Consider the following 22602-nt stretch of genomic DNA (forward strand, 5'->3'; position numbering starts at 1 on the left):
TGTCAGTGTTTATAACTTCCGTGTTGATTGCTCATGATTTTTTTCATCGGTCGATGTTACCCAACAGGGAAAAACAATCATTATTCAAAATCTAAAGAAAACAAAAAGAGTGTAAACAGGAACCAGTAACACATTGACTTCCAGGTAAACATAGACAGTAGAACAGCCCATGGCAGGTTTCAGGGCGATATATCTCTACTTCACCAACAAACAGGCACACTGACTATTCGTAAAAAGTTTTATTAGCACAACCTGCTTCGTATACAACACTCAAAATAATCTTATATGAATATATAAACCAATCTGTTGTATTTCAATCCTGTAGTTTTATTAACACTAGTTTCGTTTATCACATCACGCATACACACGACTCTCTAGCAAGTTCTCGTTATCAACTCTGTCATCCACATCTGTGCATCACCCCTAAGTCTTGTCTCCATATCTTAATTCTTCAGTAGAACATTTGGTTTCATTCAGCCGGTATTTATCAATTTCTTAAGCAGATGTTTCAAAGTACTCTCGTGGTAAAATACAATTGTAACTTTAGTCACACAAACTCCTTATAAAGTAATGTTCTATACCTCCGACTAAACCAAAGCAGATTTTTTCATCGGAAAGTCAACAGTATTTAATATTCATTAAAGATATAAACGGATAACCTAGAAATGCTTTTATGATTTTCTTAGAAACATTTCATAGTGATTAATTTTCCAGTCTACTTGCTGAATTACCCGTAAAACCCGTGCGATCTACTTATTTCAATGAAAAACTGATAACTAACACAAATCGTATGATAAAGAGGGTTTGACTAGGAACTAGAGAAACTGGTAACACTGGAGTAGAAAACGTAACTCGCATTTAAGGAAAAACTTATAATCTTATTAGATAAACCTGTAGCGTTGACACTAAAGCAAAACGTAGTTTGTGGAGTATAAAACGGCATGGCTTGATACATGATAGACAACTTGAGGCGACACAATAAACTTGGCATTGCCATTAGTGCATTTAACTGCACCGACCACTCGGAACAAGATTTCATCGAAAATATCCAAGTAAAAAAAACATGGTTCCCATGGTAACGAGTGCTGACGCGGAAACCCATTTGGACCATTTGATATTTTCTGTGAGAAATGCCCGCTTCTGTTCAAACGTTATCTCCATGATATTGTGTTCTTTGTCCGAAGTCCCAAGAAGGCATGATAATAGGCGGTCTTGGCACATACTGGAAGTAGTTTCGTCATCCTGGTGGTTTTCTGAAAAAATGAAATCTCACCGATCAATAATGCATTTGTTAACAATATTCTGTGACATTTAAATGATATGTATCACATGATCGTATTTACAATGACACCAAGCGCTTTCAATTTTATTTATGCGTTAAATTTCCATGCCTCCATTAATTTGAACTTGTGCGTCCACGCAATAGCATTGGTCATATACCAAAGGTATCAACAGAGGATGGCAGCAGTCACAGGTTAGTGACACTGAAAATCCAGCTTGAACATGGTATCCTGACCCCAGACCAGGTCTTTTTATATATCAATATGCTTTCCAATTCATATTACAAATATCAATTAATAAAAACTTAATCTAATCTGGTTTTGGGACAAACCCGTGCCCATCCACACCTTATCGAATGCTAAAAATGACAAAAAGTGTTGAGTGCAGACATTAGAAATAAAATCAACTGAAAAATACCGACATGTTACAACATCTTCATAAGGAAAACTAAACCAAAAGATAAAATTACACGGAAGTGCAAGGGGAATAAGACCAAGAGCTCCCGAAGGATAAGCGTCTTCTGCTTCATCGATGACTCCTACATGTAAATCTTGAACTATCAAAGTAAGTAGATGATAGTGTGGCCCAGTGGTAACACAATTGCCTTTCACCTAAGCGTAAGAGGTTCGATTTCCAACACTGACGTGAAAAAGTATGGGGTCACCTTCCCGACCACGTGGATCTTTCCCGGTAACTCCGATTTCATTTCGCGATCAAACTCCTTGCGAATGTCCATCCAACAAGAGTAATTCATACAAGTTATAATTTTTTTTCGCAATTTTTGTTATATTTATATAAAGTAAGATATGTTATGTTCCAAAATGAGAAGCAAATTAGCGACAACGGATCACCAGGCATACTTAAAAGCAACTAATTCATAGGATGAAGCGAGAAAACCACATCCCAAATAATACAAAGTGTTCATTAAAGACGATAGTCTGGTTATAACGCTTTCTCAACATTTCTTCGCATAATTTGATTTAATTTTATAATGATAATTATTAAGTACGTGAATAACATAGCGAGCAATGAAACATCATGAAAATTTTTAACCAGTTTCAATGAAATGCACTTAATTATCCCCAACGACAGTTGACTGATACATGTACTGGATAATTTGATACAGATTTGTTAGATACATCTATTACATCGATATTGAAAATTATTTATTAGAAACACAAATATGTATTAGATGTTTACATTTGTTTGATTCAATTGCAGGTATATATGCTCGAACAAAGAATGCCGAAACATGAATATGAAACGTTTACGAAATTCTTGCTATTGTTTAAAATCCTCAAAGCGAATGTAAAATAAAACGAATCATAATAATTCAAACAAATACACACATCTTTTTCGATTATATTTACATATGATGTTTACAGATTTTCTTGCAGTTTTAATTGTTTACTCTATCACATGGACGTAACATTAAAGTGTATTAACTAGATACTTATAAAAGAATATCTTATGGAATATAATATAGACCGACTTTCTAGCAGTTCCACTCACTTACGGAGATCAACAGGCACCTTGCTTTGGTCTTCGTCAGGTTTATTCTCCTCGGGCCTGACTGACATCTCATGTTCTTCCATCTTTGAAGGTGGGAATTTCATCCTTGTCCAGTATGTAACATTCTCCAACTGCAACAAGAAGTTTCATTAATTCCATGCAGTATGAAATATTGAGTTTAAGAAAGTAAATCGCATGTTATAACGCGAAATATGGTAATTAATATACAACAATGAATTCTGCATCATACAGATGACTGTCCTTTGGTGTTGAGGACCTTACATAATGGCACTGAGATGAGAAGTTGGAAAATCAAATTTTGACACTTGACACTACGATCTGTATTCAGGTCAGACATCGTGTTTACTTGCATGCTAGGTTTCAATTCATTCGAACGATATATCGGTATGGTTCGATATATACACGAGTCCAATATGTTTGCTTATGAATTTTGTCAAACTGGGAGCAAGGGAATATAACTACATGGTTTATGACATTTATTTCGATCGTTTTCATAATGAAATCGGTCGCCTACAAAAATACAATATTTAGGCTGGCATCACTGACAAGTATATGTAATTGTAAATTTACATTGAAAGGTGTAATTGACTTGAGTGTCTTTAGTACAATATTTGATTCGAATATGCTCCTTTTTTCTGTACGAAATGACAAAAGCAATTTATGCAGACATCTAATTGGATTGAAGGGAAAAAACGAAGACAAGTACATATGAACTGAGGGAGTTTCGACAATATTTTTGAAGAAGTCCTGTCTTATCAGCCATCCAATGTATTTTTGTCTCTTCGAGCAGTAGTAATTTACCTGCTCCTCCGTCCTTGGCGTGGTGAGTAAGCTCAGAATGATGATGACAATACCACTGAACAATATGAGGATGGCACCAAAGTTCATGAAGTGTACTCTGTACAGAAAAGCGGGCCTTGTTTCGGGCATTCCACAGGGTGGGAAGGGGAACATAAACTCGAAAACTAGTCTCACAACACCCACTGCATGGGATATTAACAGCCCGTAAAATACGCCCTGCGAGGGAAAAAACATTTGAATAAACATTGTAGCTAAACGTAAGTAAAATAAAGGTGATTACTATATATCGAAAATTAATGTCGATAGCACATATCAATTAACTTGTATATAAAATGGATGTTAAAAGCGAAAGGTAGACACTAACGGAAGAAGCTCATCAAATATCACTTGTCTATCTTATTGTTACTTATTTCTGGGACAACTTCTACTCTGCAGATATGTTCAATGATGCAATATTCAAAGGGTTTCTGAGAAATCACTAGGTTCTTTCATATATGTGCCACGAAAAGCTATCAAAACAAACATTTATAAATAATCAATGATGTCAAAGTTCACTTGGGTTTACTGTGGTTTCCCTCACAGTACTTAAGACCCCTTTCTCGCTTCCATCCAAGCTGGTTGATATAAGTTTAAAGTCTGTTTCGCAATTTTGAAATAAAGTTTTTTATTCAGAAATCACTAAATCGCAGTAATGATATATTATATCAACATTATCGACCATACCACTGTTTCTCACATACATTTTCTGTCGTTCGCTTCCAGAAGACGGACAAGACAAATGCAGAGCTCATTGGCTCCATGAGACAGGAGTTCACCATGTTTACATAGTTGTACAACTTCCCTCCTTGCGAGCCCTTGATCAGCGGCAACCACAGTATACTCGCCACACACATAAACACCACGAATACCCTATAATAAAATACATCAAAATAGGTTTTCTTTTCATGGATATAAGTTTGAATTAAGGCTAGATTAAGATATTTAGCTTTGCGGAATATTTTGCCATATTCCATTAGCTATTTGCAAGCCAATGAGAATCGTTCCATGCCATGAATGCCTGAATTTTTCTCACAAATTCTGAATTATATGTAGCCAAATATCTTTATCTTTTGTAATCGAAGTTACAGTAATTTTTAATGTTAAGAAACGCCAGAGAAAACGGACATTTCAACAAAATCCTTATTCAAACTCAGATTTTCTGAAACTATGGATATCTACCATCAAAAGAAAGATTTACATTCAGACTCCTGAGAAACTAACATGAGAATAAGATCAGCTGTTCCGCAAAGGTGAGCGTCGTTTGATTCATTGACGACACCTAAATGCAAATAATGTCACGTTCTAAAAAGAGAACAAGGTAAACAACACAAGATCCAACAGGTATACTAACGAGCATCAAACAAGACCAATTTCAAACCGAACAAGGAATTTTCCACGATAATACTCCCTATAACAAATTATAATTCTTAACATGAAGGTATAAAATTTGGTAAATTATAAAAAGGTTCCTACTTACCTGCCAACTATAAGTAGTTCTCTTTGATTGGCTAGAGGTCTTAACTGCATCCACAAATCTAGAGTAAATACTGTACTGGAACTATTGAATATAGACGTGAGAGAACTCATAATGGCAGACATTATCACCGCCATCAGGAATCCCTTCATACCTATTAATGTATTATATCAACAAATGTCAGTAGGGAGATAAACACCAAGGTGTTGTTAAAACAAACCGTTGTTGTGTATCGAACATAATCACAGATTGAAGGGCATCAAAGAAAAATCACTATGCTTAAACATTGATTTTTAAGTATTAAAATGTATTTCGTGTTATCAGTTACCTTTTTCATTAAATATCATATCATTTTCGAAGGAGTTGAAATAAAGCATTTGCTGCAGACCTCTTCAACGTTATTGTGCAATTTGCATGACTTTAACTATTTGAGAAAATTGCAAGTACTGGTTTATTAGCTGAGGTCAGCGTCATACACATCAAATCCTGCGTTTTAACACAAAATACAAAAAAAATTGAGTAGATATGTGAAGATACTTTACCTGTAGGGAGTAACTCTAACACTAGTTTAGGGTAAGCAATATTAGTACATCCGGTTGGGTTGTCACATATTCTCATACACTCATCAGGATCAACACATACCACATCATCTAGAATTTTAAAAATATAGATTAGGTACCATAACGTTTTATAAAGATTGACGAAAATATGGATTTCTTAAAGTTAGGAAATACGAAAAGCTTACTTATTAATTAATTTGAATAATAAACTGAATAATATGAAGATCAGTAGAGATGTTTATCAGGAAGACTAAACAAGGTTTTATAAGAGGTGAGTAAGTCTAGATAGCGATCACCTGTGAAGAGCACGCGACTGACGAGTCCAGGGACGATCATTACAAACATGGGTAAAATCTTAAGGACACTTGCTAAAACAGCTCCCGCCTTCGCCCCCTGAAGTGTGCTAGCTGCAAGGTACCTCTGCACTATAACCTACAGACGAGAAAACAGTTAGTGAACCTGCCAATCCGAACACATCCTCATCATTTTCAATGGCAAATTGTGAGCTTTATCCGTGGTTTAAACCATAAATTACAGGACAGTTAGAAGATTTTGTGAATTGAAAGTATCTTATCTGATTAATGAAATAAAAGGTTCTGATTTTCACACTCAGAGACCAATGACTACCAATTAAGTTGTTTAAATGAAAGCTCGTTTTGCATAAATGTACCTGATGCTAACCCTCTTCTGAAAGCTAGACTCTCACTAATCGATTAAACGTCATGTCAAAAAGTTTTGGAAACGATTTGATGTCGTTAGATTCAGTAGTATGACCTAAGTGTACCTGGTCTCCACACCAGTAGAAGAGACTACCCAATGTCGTCATAGCCAGAAGTCCAGTCCAAGGTATGTCTCCATTCACCGGATCATGGTACAAGGAGAATGCGTCTTCACTAGGCAAACCACATGATGTGTTGTTCTGGAGAACATTAGGAATAGCGGCCATGTACTGTACTTTCAGTTCAGTCCAACCACCAACCCTATTATAACCTGTAGTTAAACAAAAATCAGACGGACGAACGCCCCGACATCCGTCCGTGAGTACGGACGAATGCATACTAGGATAGATATCACTTATACGTCATCATTTGTCATAGATATCAAAGATTTTGGAAGTTATGATAACATCTTTTAGACAAATTGCTTTCCAAAGAATTACAGAGATTTACCTCTGAAGATTGAAGACGTTTTCTACTATGATAACTCTTAGTACTGTGTCAGTCCGAGATCCGAGTTTTGCGTTTGTAATAGGTTTTCACCACTTTGAGATTTATTTAGGAGATCAATTAACAGATGTGAATGTGTATCTTAAATATTTGTCATTTATACAACTACTGATTGCGTCATGATTATTTATTCAGAGATTTTATCGTAATTGAACTATTCACTAGATTTTTAATAGTGTTGGTGTGGACAAATCCAACTACTTAAACTTACCGTGAATTCAGTACTTACAAATTCCGGCCAGTATGAAGGAGCCGATCATCATTATAACAGTTTGAAGTGTGTCCGTGTACATGACCGCGGTTAGACCACCTAAAACAGGTTAAAGATCATGTCAATAGCAACTTGTAGTTGTTGCTAAGCTACGACAATCAAATAATATGAGTTAAGTATTACTGTGTTCCCTGTAAGCCACATGAAGATGTAACTACCTAAATCTATATACAACGTTGGATGTAATGTCTCATTGTTGCCATGACAACACTTATCCAAAAATGTTTCTATCTAGAATAATATAAAACGTTGGTTGTGATGTCTCCATTTTACCATGACAACACGTTCTAACGATTTACCTATCTAGAACTATATAAAGCGCCGTGATATCTTGTGTTTCCATGACAACATACCTGTCTAGAACTATATGAAACACTGGTATCTCGTGTTACCATGACTACATCGCCTGAAGATTTACCTACCTAGAACGATATAAAAGTTGTGATATATATTGTTATCATGACAACACATTCTCACTTGAATGTGTTGTTACCTAGAACAATATATAACGTTCGAATATCTCCTGTTACCATGACAACATTTTCTCACAATTTACCTTTCTAGAACTATATAGAAAGCTGTGATATCTATTGTTACCATGACAACACGTTCTCACCTGAATATGTCCTTACCTAAAACTGTATAAATCGCTGTGATTATCAACAACACGGTGACAGACAAGTACATATCCCATCCTGTCGCTAGTTGAATAAACAACGACCCAGCAAACATGTTTCCCTGCCACATATATCAAAGTCACTTTTTGTTAAATTCGGATCGTGAGTTTAACAGTTAATATAATTAAATAAATTGATGAGATAAAATGAATTTAGATAAAATTAATTTTACCAAATTAAAGAGGTAGAAACAGTATTGAAACGAAAAAACACACCATAAAAAAAATCAGGGCATGCAAAGTAAAAAAATGTGTTAAAGTTATGTAATACTACACAGTGCTGTGGTTAAAATACAGAGGGCTTGGTTACACTTAAATTACAATATAAAAACGGTGTTCAAACATACAGCGAGTTTGAGAACAATGGCGAAGATAAGCGTCATGGTCACAAAGTAGTTTCGGATTCTTTTGCTTCCAAATCTCTTTTCGATGTATTCTGGGATAGTATAAACCTGTAAAACAAACATTGATCAAAACTCAACAGTAAAGTTCACAGTCATACAATCCCGACAGGGAAGTCATAGTATATATTTATATATTATTGGGTATACTTTTAACAAGACAGAGCTGTATCATATTACGTCATGATCACACCTCCATTGCTGCCAAGACCAACCATTATCTTTATGATATAAACAACATAATATCATACTTCGTTATTTAGATTTTATTTATTTGACCTGGATTTAAAAAACCGTGAGATGATTTTCTGTCACATATATTTTTGCTGTATTCGGCAGTGACGGAAAACATCAGTATTTTAGCACGTACGGTAATTCGACAGAAGTTTTTTTTTCTGAATTTACTTTAAAATTATTATGTTTAATAATATAAATGACTGTTGAAATAAGTGATATTATATTTTGTAATGAATAAGTTTATTTACGAAAATTCATAAAATCGTTGTCCTATCCGTTGAAGATTGGAACTACATTTCTACGCGGAGCAGTTATTTTAGCGTACGTCATCTCTGACCTCTGACCTAAGCGAGCTATTGATTTATATTTCTTCACTGTACCCGGACTAAAATACTTAGTTCGGAAGGTTCGCAGCACCACTGGAGGTGAGATTATACACAAACCGTGGTGAGATAACTTAACGCTATGTGATCATTTAAAGACATTAAAGTTTGCTGTGAACTTTATACCTATTCCAACAGCATAGAGCAATTAACATCTCTCTGATAGGACAACGTCTATTAAGACTGAGAACAAATGTTGGGATGTTGTGTCCTTATCGTATTTGATATTTACTTAGGTGTCCCGTAGCCTACGCGGAATTCAGTCGCCAAGTACATAATTTCCTCAGTCAGTCAAATGAGTATCGGACAAATTCATAAAAGGGATGGGTAAGATCCGAAGATTTTGAATTAATAAAAGTTCAATCGAAATATACTCACCCCTGCAGATATAAACACAGGCACAAAGCACCATCCACAGAGTATAAGGAGGTATATCGCCTGATAGAAAAAACAAGGAAACTAAATTTGGCCCAACCCAATAGATTTCTTCTCTTTTCAATGAACTGTATAAATGTTCAAGCATGCTAACGACCACATATTCCAAGAAATATAAATAGAGGTAATTCCAGATGTGAGTTGTGTATAAAGTATTCAAACATCGTTACATTTGATAGACAACTTACAAGCCACTCGAACAGTATCATCGCTATCCCTGTGGACGCTGCAGCGCCTACAAGTCCCATAAAGTGTTCACTTCCAATATTTGTGGCAAAAATTGATGCTCCTACCTAAAATAAAAGGAATGAAAAATTTCAGATTTTGTCAGTAGTAAGGTCTGACATGTCAACAGAATCATAACTGAAACTCGGGTTCAATCAAGCTATGACAAATTCTGAGCAAAAGAAAGATTTACACGGACAACAAGACCAGATGTTTCGGAAGGGAAGGTTTCTTCTTCTTCATCGACGACACCTGCCATGTAAATTTTGGTCAATCCAAGTAAGTAATGCCACGTTCCCAAATAAGAACGATGTTAACAACCACAAAACCACCAGGCACCCTAACGAGTATCAACTTCATATCAGGTTTTCAATAAATAAAGAATGAAATATATTGATTTTAAGGCGATTGAAAAACAAACACACATTAAAAGAAAAGTGTTTTTTAATATGAGTTTAGAAATGGATACCGAAAATTAACAATATTCGATCTTGAAAGCTTGAAAAGTACGAAAATCATTTTTGCACGAGAAAGAGTGTTGATCCAGAGAATGATGAGAAAATATCAAAATGTTGACACTCTATTGTTTTCAGCCCTAGAATTTAAAACAAATATGTCATGAAATCAGGATAGATTGACAAGTATTCTGTTACTGGGGTCGACAAAAGCAACAGAGAACTTGGGGAGAACATCAACAGTTTCGTCCGTAATTGCTTTCATAGAGTTCAAGCAATTGCTGATGGTGATTAAATTATTGACAAAAAATAAGGCAAGGACGACACATTATGATATGTAACAAAACTTACCACGAACCATTTCATCGAACGTCCCGCTAGAAAATAACTCTGAACATTTCCACGGTTAGGTCTCTTCATTGTCTAAACACAAGTGAGTATCGTATTAATAGTTGATGAGAAATGAAATCAAATCTGGATATTTTGTAAACCCGTCAGATAATTGGTTCTTTAAGTGACGAGGTCGTGATAAAATTTAATGGAAATGTGAAATATTCTTCCTTCTGTTCAACAGACAAAATATAATCAATTGTCTTTAAATGAACTCTTCAAAAAATTACATCTACATATGCATACATTGTTTATGTCAAAATTTATACAGATTTAGATATACAGTACAGTGTATATGTCATAATTAAGTAAGATTTGGATATACAGAAGAGTGTATATGTCGTTATTGAGCAAGATTTAAATATACAGTACATTGTATATGTCATAATTCAGTAATATATACAAATACAGTACATTGTATATGTCATATTAAGTACTCTCTCTGTTATGATCACAGCGGATGCCTAGGATGTATTGCGCAATTCTTGGAATGTTTGAAATGCTGACGCTTTGTAATTGTGACAAGGTAGAACTACAGAAAGCAACACGATCCTATTGTGTGTGGCTACATCTTTATCATATTCGAATTGCACACTTACCCATAACCCCAGAGCCAAAACTACAGCAAAGTACAGGAAGAGGACCAATATATCGGCCCAGTGATCCAGTCTGCTCTCCATTGTGGTAAATATGTCAGGATGTCTGGAATGATTCACATTTAGCATCACGCATCACAAACCAATAGAGTAATTGTTATCTTTATATCTTACATAACTGGTACAAGTTGGTGCTGTGTAATTTTTTTTATTTCGTCTCTAGGAAGGCTCCTACGGATGCTTTGCTTGTGAAGGAGGAAATTCTTTAAGACAAGACAAGACAAGATTGTTGTAAGTTTTGACGTGAATATGCTCGAACGGTAAACTAAGTCACTAACAAAAAAAATGAAGTTAACTTCTTGGAAGCTGCTGGGGATAGACTCTCTGAGAGTTTTCTAAATATACTTAATGATGCTAAATCTTGTCTGATTCTAAACTCGCAGGTCAGAGGTTGTCTTCTATGCTCTGCTGACATGATTGCTGGCATTTACATTCCAAGATAGTAGGATTTGTTCAAGTCGATTGGAAGAATCTAGTATCTAGGGATGCTTTCTTAAGGCAATACTGAATCAACAAGGCATTTTTTCTAGTGCCATGGATTTCATCTTGACCAAGAGAAATGTTATTTAACTAAATTATTAATCTATTAATCTCTTGGTCACAGGGGAAATGCTACATGTGATTTGTATATAGATGACTGGAATCGTCAAATCTTCGAAAGACGAACACAACCATTCCATGTGTTCGTCGTATGTCGAATACAGTAATAAATATAGGATATTCGCACGAGTAAAAGATACCAAAAATATTAGCCACACGAGTGAAATATATTTGTTATTACTGAAGACACTATTAGATATTCTGTTTATTTCCTTTTCATCGCAAAAATAAACCAAAACAATGGCAAACTTACGATAACTATAAAATGGGTAAGTTGACCATGCTTTTTCCAGACACTACTCACTCATTATACAACGAATAGTCCATTTTATGAAAAATCAGTAAATATATACAGACTCATAAATAAATCATAATGAATGTTTATTTGTTTTTGGACATGGATTTTGTAATTTATTGATGTCACTTATCCACAATAAAATGGTTTAAACGTTAACTGAAAAAATAAATGAAAGTTTGTGAGCAAACATGTTTTTGCCAAACTTGCAGAGGACTTTTATTTTCTTTAGAAGCTACAGCCATCACGCTTTCTAAGTAGTTTTGTTTACATGTTGAATGACGTCACATTTAATCTGGTAAGCTCCGCCCTTTCCTTTGTAAGGTAAGCGAGACATCCGGGTCATATGTGAGAGATCAAATGTCATTGGTCAATAGAATCTAGGCTAGCCCCTGTTCAGCATCATTGAACCCCATATCACACTTATTTCTCTGCACGTGCGGCCAATTTAAACATATTTTATTGCATAAATTGTATATACAAATGGATTGGGCACAAGTTTACAAACTTATATAAAGCCCGTTCCAAGATAAATAACAGACACATATAAATGCAAAAGATGACCTATTCGAAATTTACAAGATACAATTATATATACAGAGAGAGAGAGAGAGAGAGAGAGAGAGAGAGAGAGAGAGAGAGGGGGGGAGAAACAGAGGAAACAGAGAGAGAGAGAAAGAGAGAGAGAGAGAGAGAGTACATCTACAAATGTAGTGAAAAAGGAACAATAGCGATATGGTCTAACCCAACCCAGGTGACAATCACATTCTTTATACTATTCCACTCTTCCTAGCGTTCAACTTGTCAATGTCTATCAAAAACCGTGCCACCGATGTCCTTCTCCTTGGTCCATGCTGATCCTTCTGGAAATAACATATCTCAACCGATTGTCACCCGAGTTGGGAAGGAACGATTATAATTTACTATAGAGTATAATTTAAAACCGGTTTGTATTTATAATAAATCTTTGGGTGGATTGGCATATAGTTTCGTTTTCCTGGTTAGTCAGCTCGGAGTTTCCAAATAATAGAAGGTGGAGGTCTAGTGGAATGAAATCATTAAGCTCACGATAAAGTTGTAGGCGTTGGTAGGCATAATTATTACATACAAAAAAGAAGTGATGAGCATCTTCGATATAGTGTCCACATTGACAGTGTTTATAATTAATTAAGTTAGCATGAAACAAGTCATTATTTAAAGTACTGGATCTGTTACGTAATCTGGCATGCAGGATGTTAGTTTTTCTATCACCAATAAGAAAATAGGGCGGAATTCGAATGTCTGTGTTTTTACGGAGAGAGTGTTTAAAGACCGAATATGTTTCACTTTGTCGGATATCGTGGTCTAACTGATTCCAAAGATGAATAGTAGAGGGAAAGAAAGAAGATTTTGTGAGTTGTAGACGGTAGTTTGGTATGGAGTAATTATTGGCATTTCGAAGGTTATAGGGTGAATTTTCTGAGACTAAGGGGGGAAGAAGAGTGGATAAATAATCAGGTGTTAAGTTATTTTTGATTTTATAAAAAAGCTGCAATTTCCTTCTAGAGCGTCTAAAGCAAAGTGGTTCTAACCCACATTCAGAATATAAGGAATCTCTGCTCGTATAAGATGGTAACCCCGTAATCACACGAGCAGCCTCTAATTGAAGTTTTTCTAATTTGTCTGCGTCACCGAGAGTACATCCATCCCATACCTCACAGCAATATTCTAATAGTGGAATAATATAAGAATTATATATTCTATACAATGTTTGTCTACCTAGAATAAATTTAAGTTTTCGCAAGATACTAATCTGCTTAGATACTTTTTTACAAATGTCCTCAATATGACTTGTCCATTTACAATTCTGGTCAAATGTTACCCCCAAATGCTTATGATTATCTACAAAATTCACACTAACATTATCAAATTTTATATCTATCGCGTAGTCTAATTCGGAATTATGGATAAGTAATGCTTCTGTTTTAGTTGGATTAAACTTTACTAGCCACTTTCTCGCCCAATTTTGAATTTGTTCTAAATCATCATTTATTACAGTTTCAACGTTGTAAGGGGATGGGTTCGAGTATAATAAAGAAGTGTCATCGGCAAATAATTTTGAGAAACTCTGAAGATTATCGGTTAAATCATTAATATATAAAATAAATAATAGGGGACCAAGTACTGAGCCTTGTGGAACACCCGCATTAGAAGATTTAATAGAGGATTTAGAGTTACCCACGCAAACTTGCTGTTTTCTTTCACTTATATAATTAACAAGCCAATTTAAAAGTTTACCCCGAATACCATAATTTGCTAGTTTCACTTCCAGACCCCTGTGCCACACACGATCAAACGCTTTCGATATATCGCAAAAAACTAAACATGTAGGTTGCATTTTTTCTAGATTTTCGCATAAAGTATGATAAATTTCGATAAGTTGATGTACTGTCGAGTGACCAGGTTGAAAACCAGATTGGAACTTGTATATCAGTGAATTTTCTAGTAAATAGTTATTAAGGTATTTTACAACTAATCTTTCAAAAACTTTACCAACAGTGCTTAATAATGAAATTGGCCTGTAATTAGCAAAATTGTGTTTGTCCCCTTTTTTGAATAATGGTATCACTAATGCATGTTTCCACATTTTAGGAAAAACCCCAGTTTCCAGAGAGGATCTAAAGATGAGAGATAGTGGGAAAGCTACTGATACTGCTGTATTTTTTAACATATTATGACTGATTGTGTCTATACCAACAGCTTTATTCACATTTAAAGATTTAAGTATGTCAATTACGTCCCTCAATTCAAAATGTATATCTGATATTGTCGAGTCTGTCCGTAATTCTACCGTCGGAGATTCTATATTAATGTCGTCTATAGTAGAAATGGAAACAAAGTAATCATTTAAAATATTAGCTTTGCCATCATCGGTCATTTCAATGTTGCCATGAGTATTTCTAATAGGGGGTATAATGTTTGATTCGTCTGAAGATTTAACTAATTTACGTACAATTTTCCAAAAAATTCTAGGATTTGAATTCGAGTATCGATCTAAAATTCCATTTATATCAGCATAAAAAAATTCTTTTGTTCGTTTCTTCAAGTTATTCACATGATTACGTTGTTTCCGAAAGTTAGATAAGTTGTTGTTGGAGCGGTTTGATTTATACAATTTCAACAGTCTATTCCTTTTCCAAATTTCACGTCTTAAATTTGAGTCAAACCAGGGTTTGTCATTAGGTCTAACGGTCACCGTCCGAGTCGGTATACATTCCCTAGCTATGTCTAGGTATCGCGTTGTAAAAATTTCACACATATCGTCAGGAGAGTTAGCAGTCGCAAATAAGTCTACCCAGTCCGTATCGTTTAATTTATTATTAAATAAGTTATAATTTGCGTCATTGTAGCATCTTATAGTTCTTTCATAAGTCTTCCTAATACTAGTCCTAACTGTCAATTCAACCGTTGTCGCGCTATGGTCAGAGATGTCACTGTCTATATCTATTACGTCGGTGTAGCTAAAACTGCACGTGTCAGACAGAATAATCGGGTCAAGTAAGGTCGAGCTTGTACGTCCTACACGTGTCGGTCTTTGAACGATATTCGATAGATTAAAGGAGTCAAGGATATCAACAAATACATGATTATTATTAATAGTTAAGAGGTCAACGTTGATATCACCAACGATTACTACGTGTGAAGTTTCATTAAAAGCCGTTTCAATTGAGTGTCGGAAGTAATACCAGAAGGAACGATCACAATTAGGAGGTCTATACACAGTACAAAGAAGATATTTTTGCTCTGAAAACTGGAGTTCTGTCCAAATAATTTCACCCACCCGGAATTCCAAATCAGCTCTGTGACGGGTGCACAAGAGCCTGGAAGCGTAAACAGCTATCCCCCCACCCGGAGACCCACGATCTTTACGGTATACATCATAATCACTAAGGAGTATATCAGCGTCTACGGTGGAGTTATCAAGGTGAGTCTCGGTGACACAGACAATATCATAATCTAATGCTATATTTTCTAGAAATGATAATTTGTTTTTCAGACTTCGAATATTTAGATGAAAGATAGAAATGTCGGTTTTCTCGATAGGGCCGGGGTTAGGATGGACATCGTTACATGACAGGATGAGAAGTTGTAAAATTAATAGAAAGCAAGAGTTGTTAGTAATGGCAGACAGAGTAGCGTGAATGGCTAATAATAAAGAAGTAATGATACTCATTAAGCTAGACCTACATCTTGTAAACAGTTTACTGATAGAAATAAAAATGAAAAAATGTAATGTAGTATTTATACCGTGTATCCGTTGGTAGAAGCAACCAATAGCTACTCTATACTGCATTAAATCATTACCCATCATCATCAAAAATTACATAAACAATAGAGTAGACAATAGAGTAGCCATCAGGTCCATCTACCAAGGTTTTATAGCCAATACACCCAGTAGTAATTCTTACAAGGAAAAGAAAAGAACAGAAAAGATACAAGATAGAAAATAAAGGAAAATGACGTAAAAAATCGTAAAGAGAAAACATGGTTTTCACAAGAGTATATCTGTGTATGGCACGTTGCGTGATGGAGAACTTAGATAATTACATTTAGATAAACACTTTCAGATATAACATCATAACAATATGTACAGGACAAGTAAAGGACCTAACATAAATTGAAACACACCAAAAAAAAAAAAAAATTGTAATATACCATTAGGCACAGACGGAAATTTGTAATATATCGTTAGACACAGACTTAATATTGTACAATATCATTAGACACATAACAAATCTGCAGTATGCCATTAGTCACATACCATTTTGTAATATCTCGTAGTACGCAGCAAAATGTATTTTCGTTAGTCTATACCAGATTTGTAATATTCCAATAGATAAATATCAAATTCAAATTGATAATATCATTAGACACATACCATTTTTTTTAATATATCATTAGACAATATTTTAATATATCATTAGACATGTAGCAAAATTGCATTATGCCATTAGTTATATATTATTTGTAATATATCATTAGACATATTTGTAATATATCATTAGACATATGCAAGTATTTGTACTGTATCTTTAGACACATACCAATATTTGTAATATATCATTAGACATTTACCCAAATTTGTATCTTATCTTAAGACACATACCAATATTTGAAATATATCGTTAGATATTTAACCAAAGTGTATAATATATCACTAGACACAGACCAAAGTTTGTAATATATCATCAGACACAGACCAATAATTGTAATGTATCATCAGACACAGACCATACTATATATACTGTTCACTATACGTATTTTATATAAGTAATGTTTCTATATGTGGCTATATATAGCTAAGATGGCTGTCCTTTGTTCGGTCACTATGAATCACAAAAATCGCCAAACTGACCTGATATCCTAAATATGGTGCAAAAATATAGGGTACAGTTTGTAATTGAATGTCCGTGTACACTTACTTGGAGTCTGGAGCTTAGAAAAATGTCGAGAAATATAAGAATTACATCAAAATGTTCCCACCACACAAGCACCGGTCAGTACACTCAGGCCATCACGTGACTATTTCTACAGATAACCAAACTGTTGTTTTATGGGGCCATAGTTTAGTGCGTCGTTTGGATGCTGCTTGGGTGGCGGATGACAGTTGCCATACTGTCATTTTGGCTCACTTTGTGCTGCTCACCTTTGATGTTTTTTTCATTATATAATTTCTTAAGATAATCTGAATTTATATAAGTAGTTAATTTCAAAATAAATTATCATAGGCCACTTCAACAAGAAAAGTGTGCCATTTTCCGCCATATATATTGTGTTGAGTTTTTATTTTTTCATACGCAAACAGAGCTTCGCAGCATTGAGGTTGATCAAATAGGGTACATGGTGACTTTACATGAAAAAGTATGGCGCCATCCTAGTCACTGTCACTATCAATGACACGGATTCTTTTAAAATGCCTTGGTCCACACTCAAGACTCATAAAACGGGGATGGGTTTGACCACTGATAACATAGTTAGAGTTACTGGCTTGCATCGTCTGCTGACTGCCATGAAAATGGAAATTTACGGTGGAGTTGAAGGTTGTGTTCCCAGTGAACAAACCCCCGACATATGGGAATGGCTGCTGATTTGGCCCCGATGTAGCAATACTCTCCCGACAGATTGTAGTACTAGCCGGTACTCATCTGTACCCTTCTCCTGTTGATAATGTATTTGAAATCCCCTTGCACTGGACAGAGTTTAATCGGCAGTAATTATTCAGAGTATTCACATTTTTGCCTGGAATTGGAGTAGATTTGTATCGGGCTCTCTGATTGGTCAATCCTCAAAGTGATATTTTTCACTAGTGAAAAAAAATTAAAAAAGTGATATTTTTCACTAGTGAAAAATATAACTTTTTTCAGTTTGAGATATCCCTATATTTCACTGCTAAAAATGTAATAAATAGCATACTTTTGGTCGACATATTGTTTATTTCTTGTAGTATTCTGTAAGTCAGTGTCGCGCACATCTGTCCATGAGAATGTCTGTGCAACTGCTGTGAAATATACCAATGTGCAAATGTTAGATTGCGGTGGGTTTTTGTAAATCACTTATGTAACACTGTTGTATCCATGTCTTAGGTGCTTGCTACCTATCCTGCATCATACCACCTTCCGCGGGTGTGAAAGGAAGAAGAGTAGGGGGAGGGGTAGATAGTGTATTTAAGGTATACAGCCATGTCGAAACAATTACAGCGGTAACTGGATAATCACAAGAATCTTCCCTTGTAATGATAACGTCACCTTTGTAAAACTTACAATAAATAGAATCACTAAGTGACGGGAAAGTGTAAATACTTGTCTTAAAACTAGAAAATGTGAAACAGAGAGGAATAAAAAAAAAAAAAAAAAACGGCTAGCAAGAAGAAATTTTGGCTGAAACTCACGAATACTTCTGGTCGCCGAGAGTTGCACTGGTCACCACGAGTAGTTCTGGTCGTCACGATTACTACTGGTCACCACGAGTACTAATGGTCGCCACGAGTACTACTGGTCACCACGGGTACTACTGGTCGCTTGAGTACTACTGGTCGCCACGAGTACTGATGGTCGCCACGAGTACTAATGGTCGCCACGAGTACTACTGGTCACCACGGGTACTACTGGTCGCTTGAGTACTACTGGTCGCCACGAGTACTGATGGTCGCCACGAGTACTACTGGTCACCACGAGTACTACTGGTCACCAGAAATACTACTGGTCACCACGAGTACTGCTGGTCAGCACGAGTACTGCTGGTTACAACGAGTACAACTGGTCGCCACGAGTACTACTGGTTACCACGAGTACTAATGGTCGCCACGAGTACTACTGGTCACCACGAGTACTACTGGTCGCTTGAGTACTACTGGTCGCCACGAGTACTGATGGTCGCCACGAGTACTACTGGTCACCACGAGTACTGATGTTCACCACGAGTACTACTGGTCGCCACGAGTACTGATGGTCGCCACGAGTACTACTGGTCACCACGAGTACTGATGGTCGCCACGACTACTGCTAGTCGCCACGAGTACTGCTGGTCGCCACGAGTACTGCTAGTCGCCACGAGTACTGGTGGTCACCACGAGTACTACTGGTCACCACGAGTACCGCTGGTCGCCACGAGTACTTCTGGTCACCAGAAATACTGCTGGTCGCCATAAGTACTACTGGTTACAACGAGTACAACTGGTCACCACGAGTACTGATGGTCACCACGAGTACTGCTGGTCGCCACGAGTACTACTGGTCACCAGAAATACTGCTGGTCGCCATAAGTACTACTGGTTACAACGAGTACAACTGGTCGCCACCAGTACTATTGCTGGGCGCCAAGAGTACTACTGGTTACCACGAGTACTACTGGTCACCACGAGTACTGATGGTCGCCACGAGTACTACTGGTCGCTTGAGTACTACTGGTCGCCACGAGTACTACTGGTCACCACGAGTACTACGAGTAATGATTGTCGCCACGAGTACTACTGGTTACAACGATTACTACTGGTCACCACCAGTACTATTGCTGGGCGCCAAGAGTACTACTGGTTACCACGAGTACTACTGGTCACCACGAGTACTACTGGTCACCACGAGTACTGATGGTCGCCACGAGTACTACTGGTCACCACGAGTACTGATGGTCGCCACGAGTACTACTGGTCACCAGAAATACTACTGGTCACCACGAGTACTACTGGTCACCACGAGTACTACTGGTCACCACGAGTACCGCTGGTCGCCACGAGTACAACTGGTCACCAGAAATACTGCTGGTCGCCATAAGTACTACTGGTTACAACGAGTACAACTGGTCGCCACGAGTACTGCTGGTCGTCACGAGTACTACTGGTCACCACGAGTACTGCTGGTCATCACGAGTACTACTGGTCACCACGAGTACTGCTGGTCGCCACGAGTACTACTGGTTACCACGAGTACTACTGATCACCACGAGTACTAATGGTCGCCACGAGTACTACTGGTCACCACGAGTACTACTGGTCGCTTGAGTACTACTGGTCGCCACGAGTACTACTGGTCGCCACGAGTACTACGAGTACTGATTGTCGCCACAAGCTACTGGTTACAACGATTACTACTGGTCACCACCAGTACTATTGCTGGGCGCCAAGAGTACTACTGGTTACCACGAGTACTACTGATCACCACGAGTACTGCTGGTCGCCAAGAGTACTACTGGTCGCCACGAGTACTACTGGTCGCCACGAGTACTGCTGGTCACCACGAGTACTACTGGTCACCACGAGTACTGCTGGTCACCAGAAATACTGCTGGTCGCCACGAGTACTATTGGTTACAACGAGTACAACTGGTCGCCACGAGTACTGCTGGTCGTCACGAGTACTACTGGTCACCACGAGTACTGATGGTCACCACGAGTACTGCTGATCACGACGAGTACCGGTGGTCGCCACGAGTACAACTGGTCACCAGAAATACTGCTGGTCGCCACGAGTACTACTGGTCACCACGAGTACTACTGGTCACCACGAGTATCGCTGGTCGCCACGAGTACTTCTGGTCACCAGAAATACTGCTGGTCGCCACGAGTACTACTGGTCACCACGAGTACTACTGGTCACCACGAGTACCGGTGGTCGCCACGAGTACAACTGGTCACCAGAAATACTGCTGGTCGCCATAAGTACTACTGGTCACCACGAGTACTACTGGTCACCACGAGTACTGATGGTCACCACGAGTACTGCTGGTCGCCACGAGTACTACTGGTTACCACGAGTACTACTGATCACCACGAGTACTGCTGGTCGTCACGAGTACTGCTGATGACCAGAAGTATTGCTGGTCACCACGAGTATTGCGGATCACCACGAGCACTGCTAGTCATCACGAGTACTACTGGTCACCTCGAGTACTGCTGGTCGCCACGAGTACTGCTGGTCACCACGAATACTGCTGGTCACCCCGAGTACCGCTGGTCGCCAAGAGTACAACTGGTTACCACGAGTACTGCTGGTCACGAGTACTACTGGTCACCACGAGTACCGCTGGTCACGTGTACTGCTGGTTACCATGAGTACTGCTGGTCGCCACGAGTACTGCTGGTCACCAAGAATACTACTGGTCACGACGAGTACTGCTGGTCGCCACGAGTACCGCTGGTCGCCACGATATCTGCTGGTCACTACAATTACTGCTGGTCACCACGAGTACTGCTGATGACCACGAGTACAACTGGTCACCACGAGTACTGCTGGTCACCACGAGTACTGCTGGTCACCACGAGTACTAATGGTCACCAAGAGAACTGCGGATCACAGGAAGTATTGCTGGCTACTAACTCTACTAACACTACTGCTCACCACGAGTATTACCGGTCATAACGTAGAGATTATGTTCCTCTTTCTTGATTAGAACAGATAAAAAACACATGGGATTGAACAAATCTTCAGCATTCCTGTTTAACGAACTCGGTTTATTATCGACAAATGTCAAATCCTCTCTGTTTTCTTTTTGTTTGTTTTTCTTGATACATTTTCAGCTATTCATAAAGATAAAATAACAAGCGCATTTACTATACATATGGTTTGTTGTATTTGTAGACAGCTGTCTAGCAATGATGTTTCCTATTGAAGCAAACATTGTGTTTGCTAACATTGTATGTGCGTGATCTGAATCAGAATTGGTGCAGTAGAGAACAGATACCAACAAAAAGCTGTAAATGTGCACCAGTAAGAACCGGAACTAGATAAAATTATCTATACTATATTCTAGCTTATAAATATCACATTTGATATCATATGAGGAAAGATGTCATGAATATATTGATATTATTAACCGTTTGGAGACAAGGCTGTCAAACCAGTCACCCAGTTAACGAGCACGTGGGAAGCACATGCTTCAATAACCATGCCTATACGAACCAGTAGAGTAACGTAATACTTACACTTCTTAGCCTTCTTTTATCAACTGTTCACAGCTTCTCCTTGATTTCGACTTTTATCGTATTTTAGTCCTGCTCCGACTTTAACACATGGAAATGTTAAATACACGCGCATATCACATGAGTTCGTTATGTTTGGAATGCAGCATGGAGTTGACCCCGGTCCAAAAACAAGGTATGATAACTGCCTTGTCACATTTGGCAACAGCGAG

The 22602-nt window shown here is 37.4% G+C and overlaps 1 protein-coding gene across 1 annotated transcript; it reads right to left on the reverse strand.

Moving 5' to 3' along the window:
• Positions 1-224: 224 nt before the first annotated feature.
• On the reverse strand, positions 225-22500 carry LOC132557525 (sodium/mannose cotransporter SLC5A10-like). The gene is made up of 16 exons (XM_060222019.1): positions 22394-22500; positions 10987-11089; positions 10349-10420; positions 9506-9610; positions 9261-9320; positions 8209-8313; positions 7818-7923; positions 7144-7224; positions 6473-6678; positions 5985-6120; positions 5671-5778; positions 5132-5282; positions 4356-4524; positions 3616-3831; positions 2798-2924; positions 225-1253 (listed from the first exon to the last, which is right to left on the reverse strand). Exons 2-16 carry the CDS (start codon positions 11065-11067, stop codon positions 1036-1038), a joined length of 1941 nt encoding a protein of 646 aa, XP_060078002.1. The 5' UTR covers positions 11068-11089; positions 22394-22500; the 3' UTR covers positions 225-1035.
• Between the last annotated feature and the right edge of the window lie 102 nt (positions 22501-22602).

This window comes from Ylistrum balloti, unplaced genomic scaffold, assembly GCF_031769215.1.
Source record: "Ylistrum balloti isolate Yb309-2 unplaced genomic scaffold, AGI_CSIRO_Ybal_v1 Utg370686, whole genome shotgun sequence".
In the NCBI taxonomy this organism is placed as follows: domain Eukaryota; kingdom Metazoa; phylum Mollusca; class Bivalvia; order Pectinida; family Pectinidae; genus Ylistrum; species Ylistrum balloti.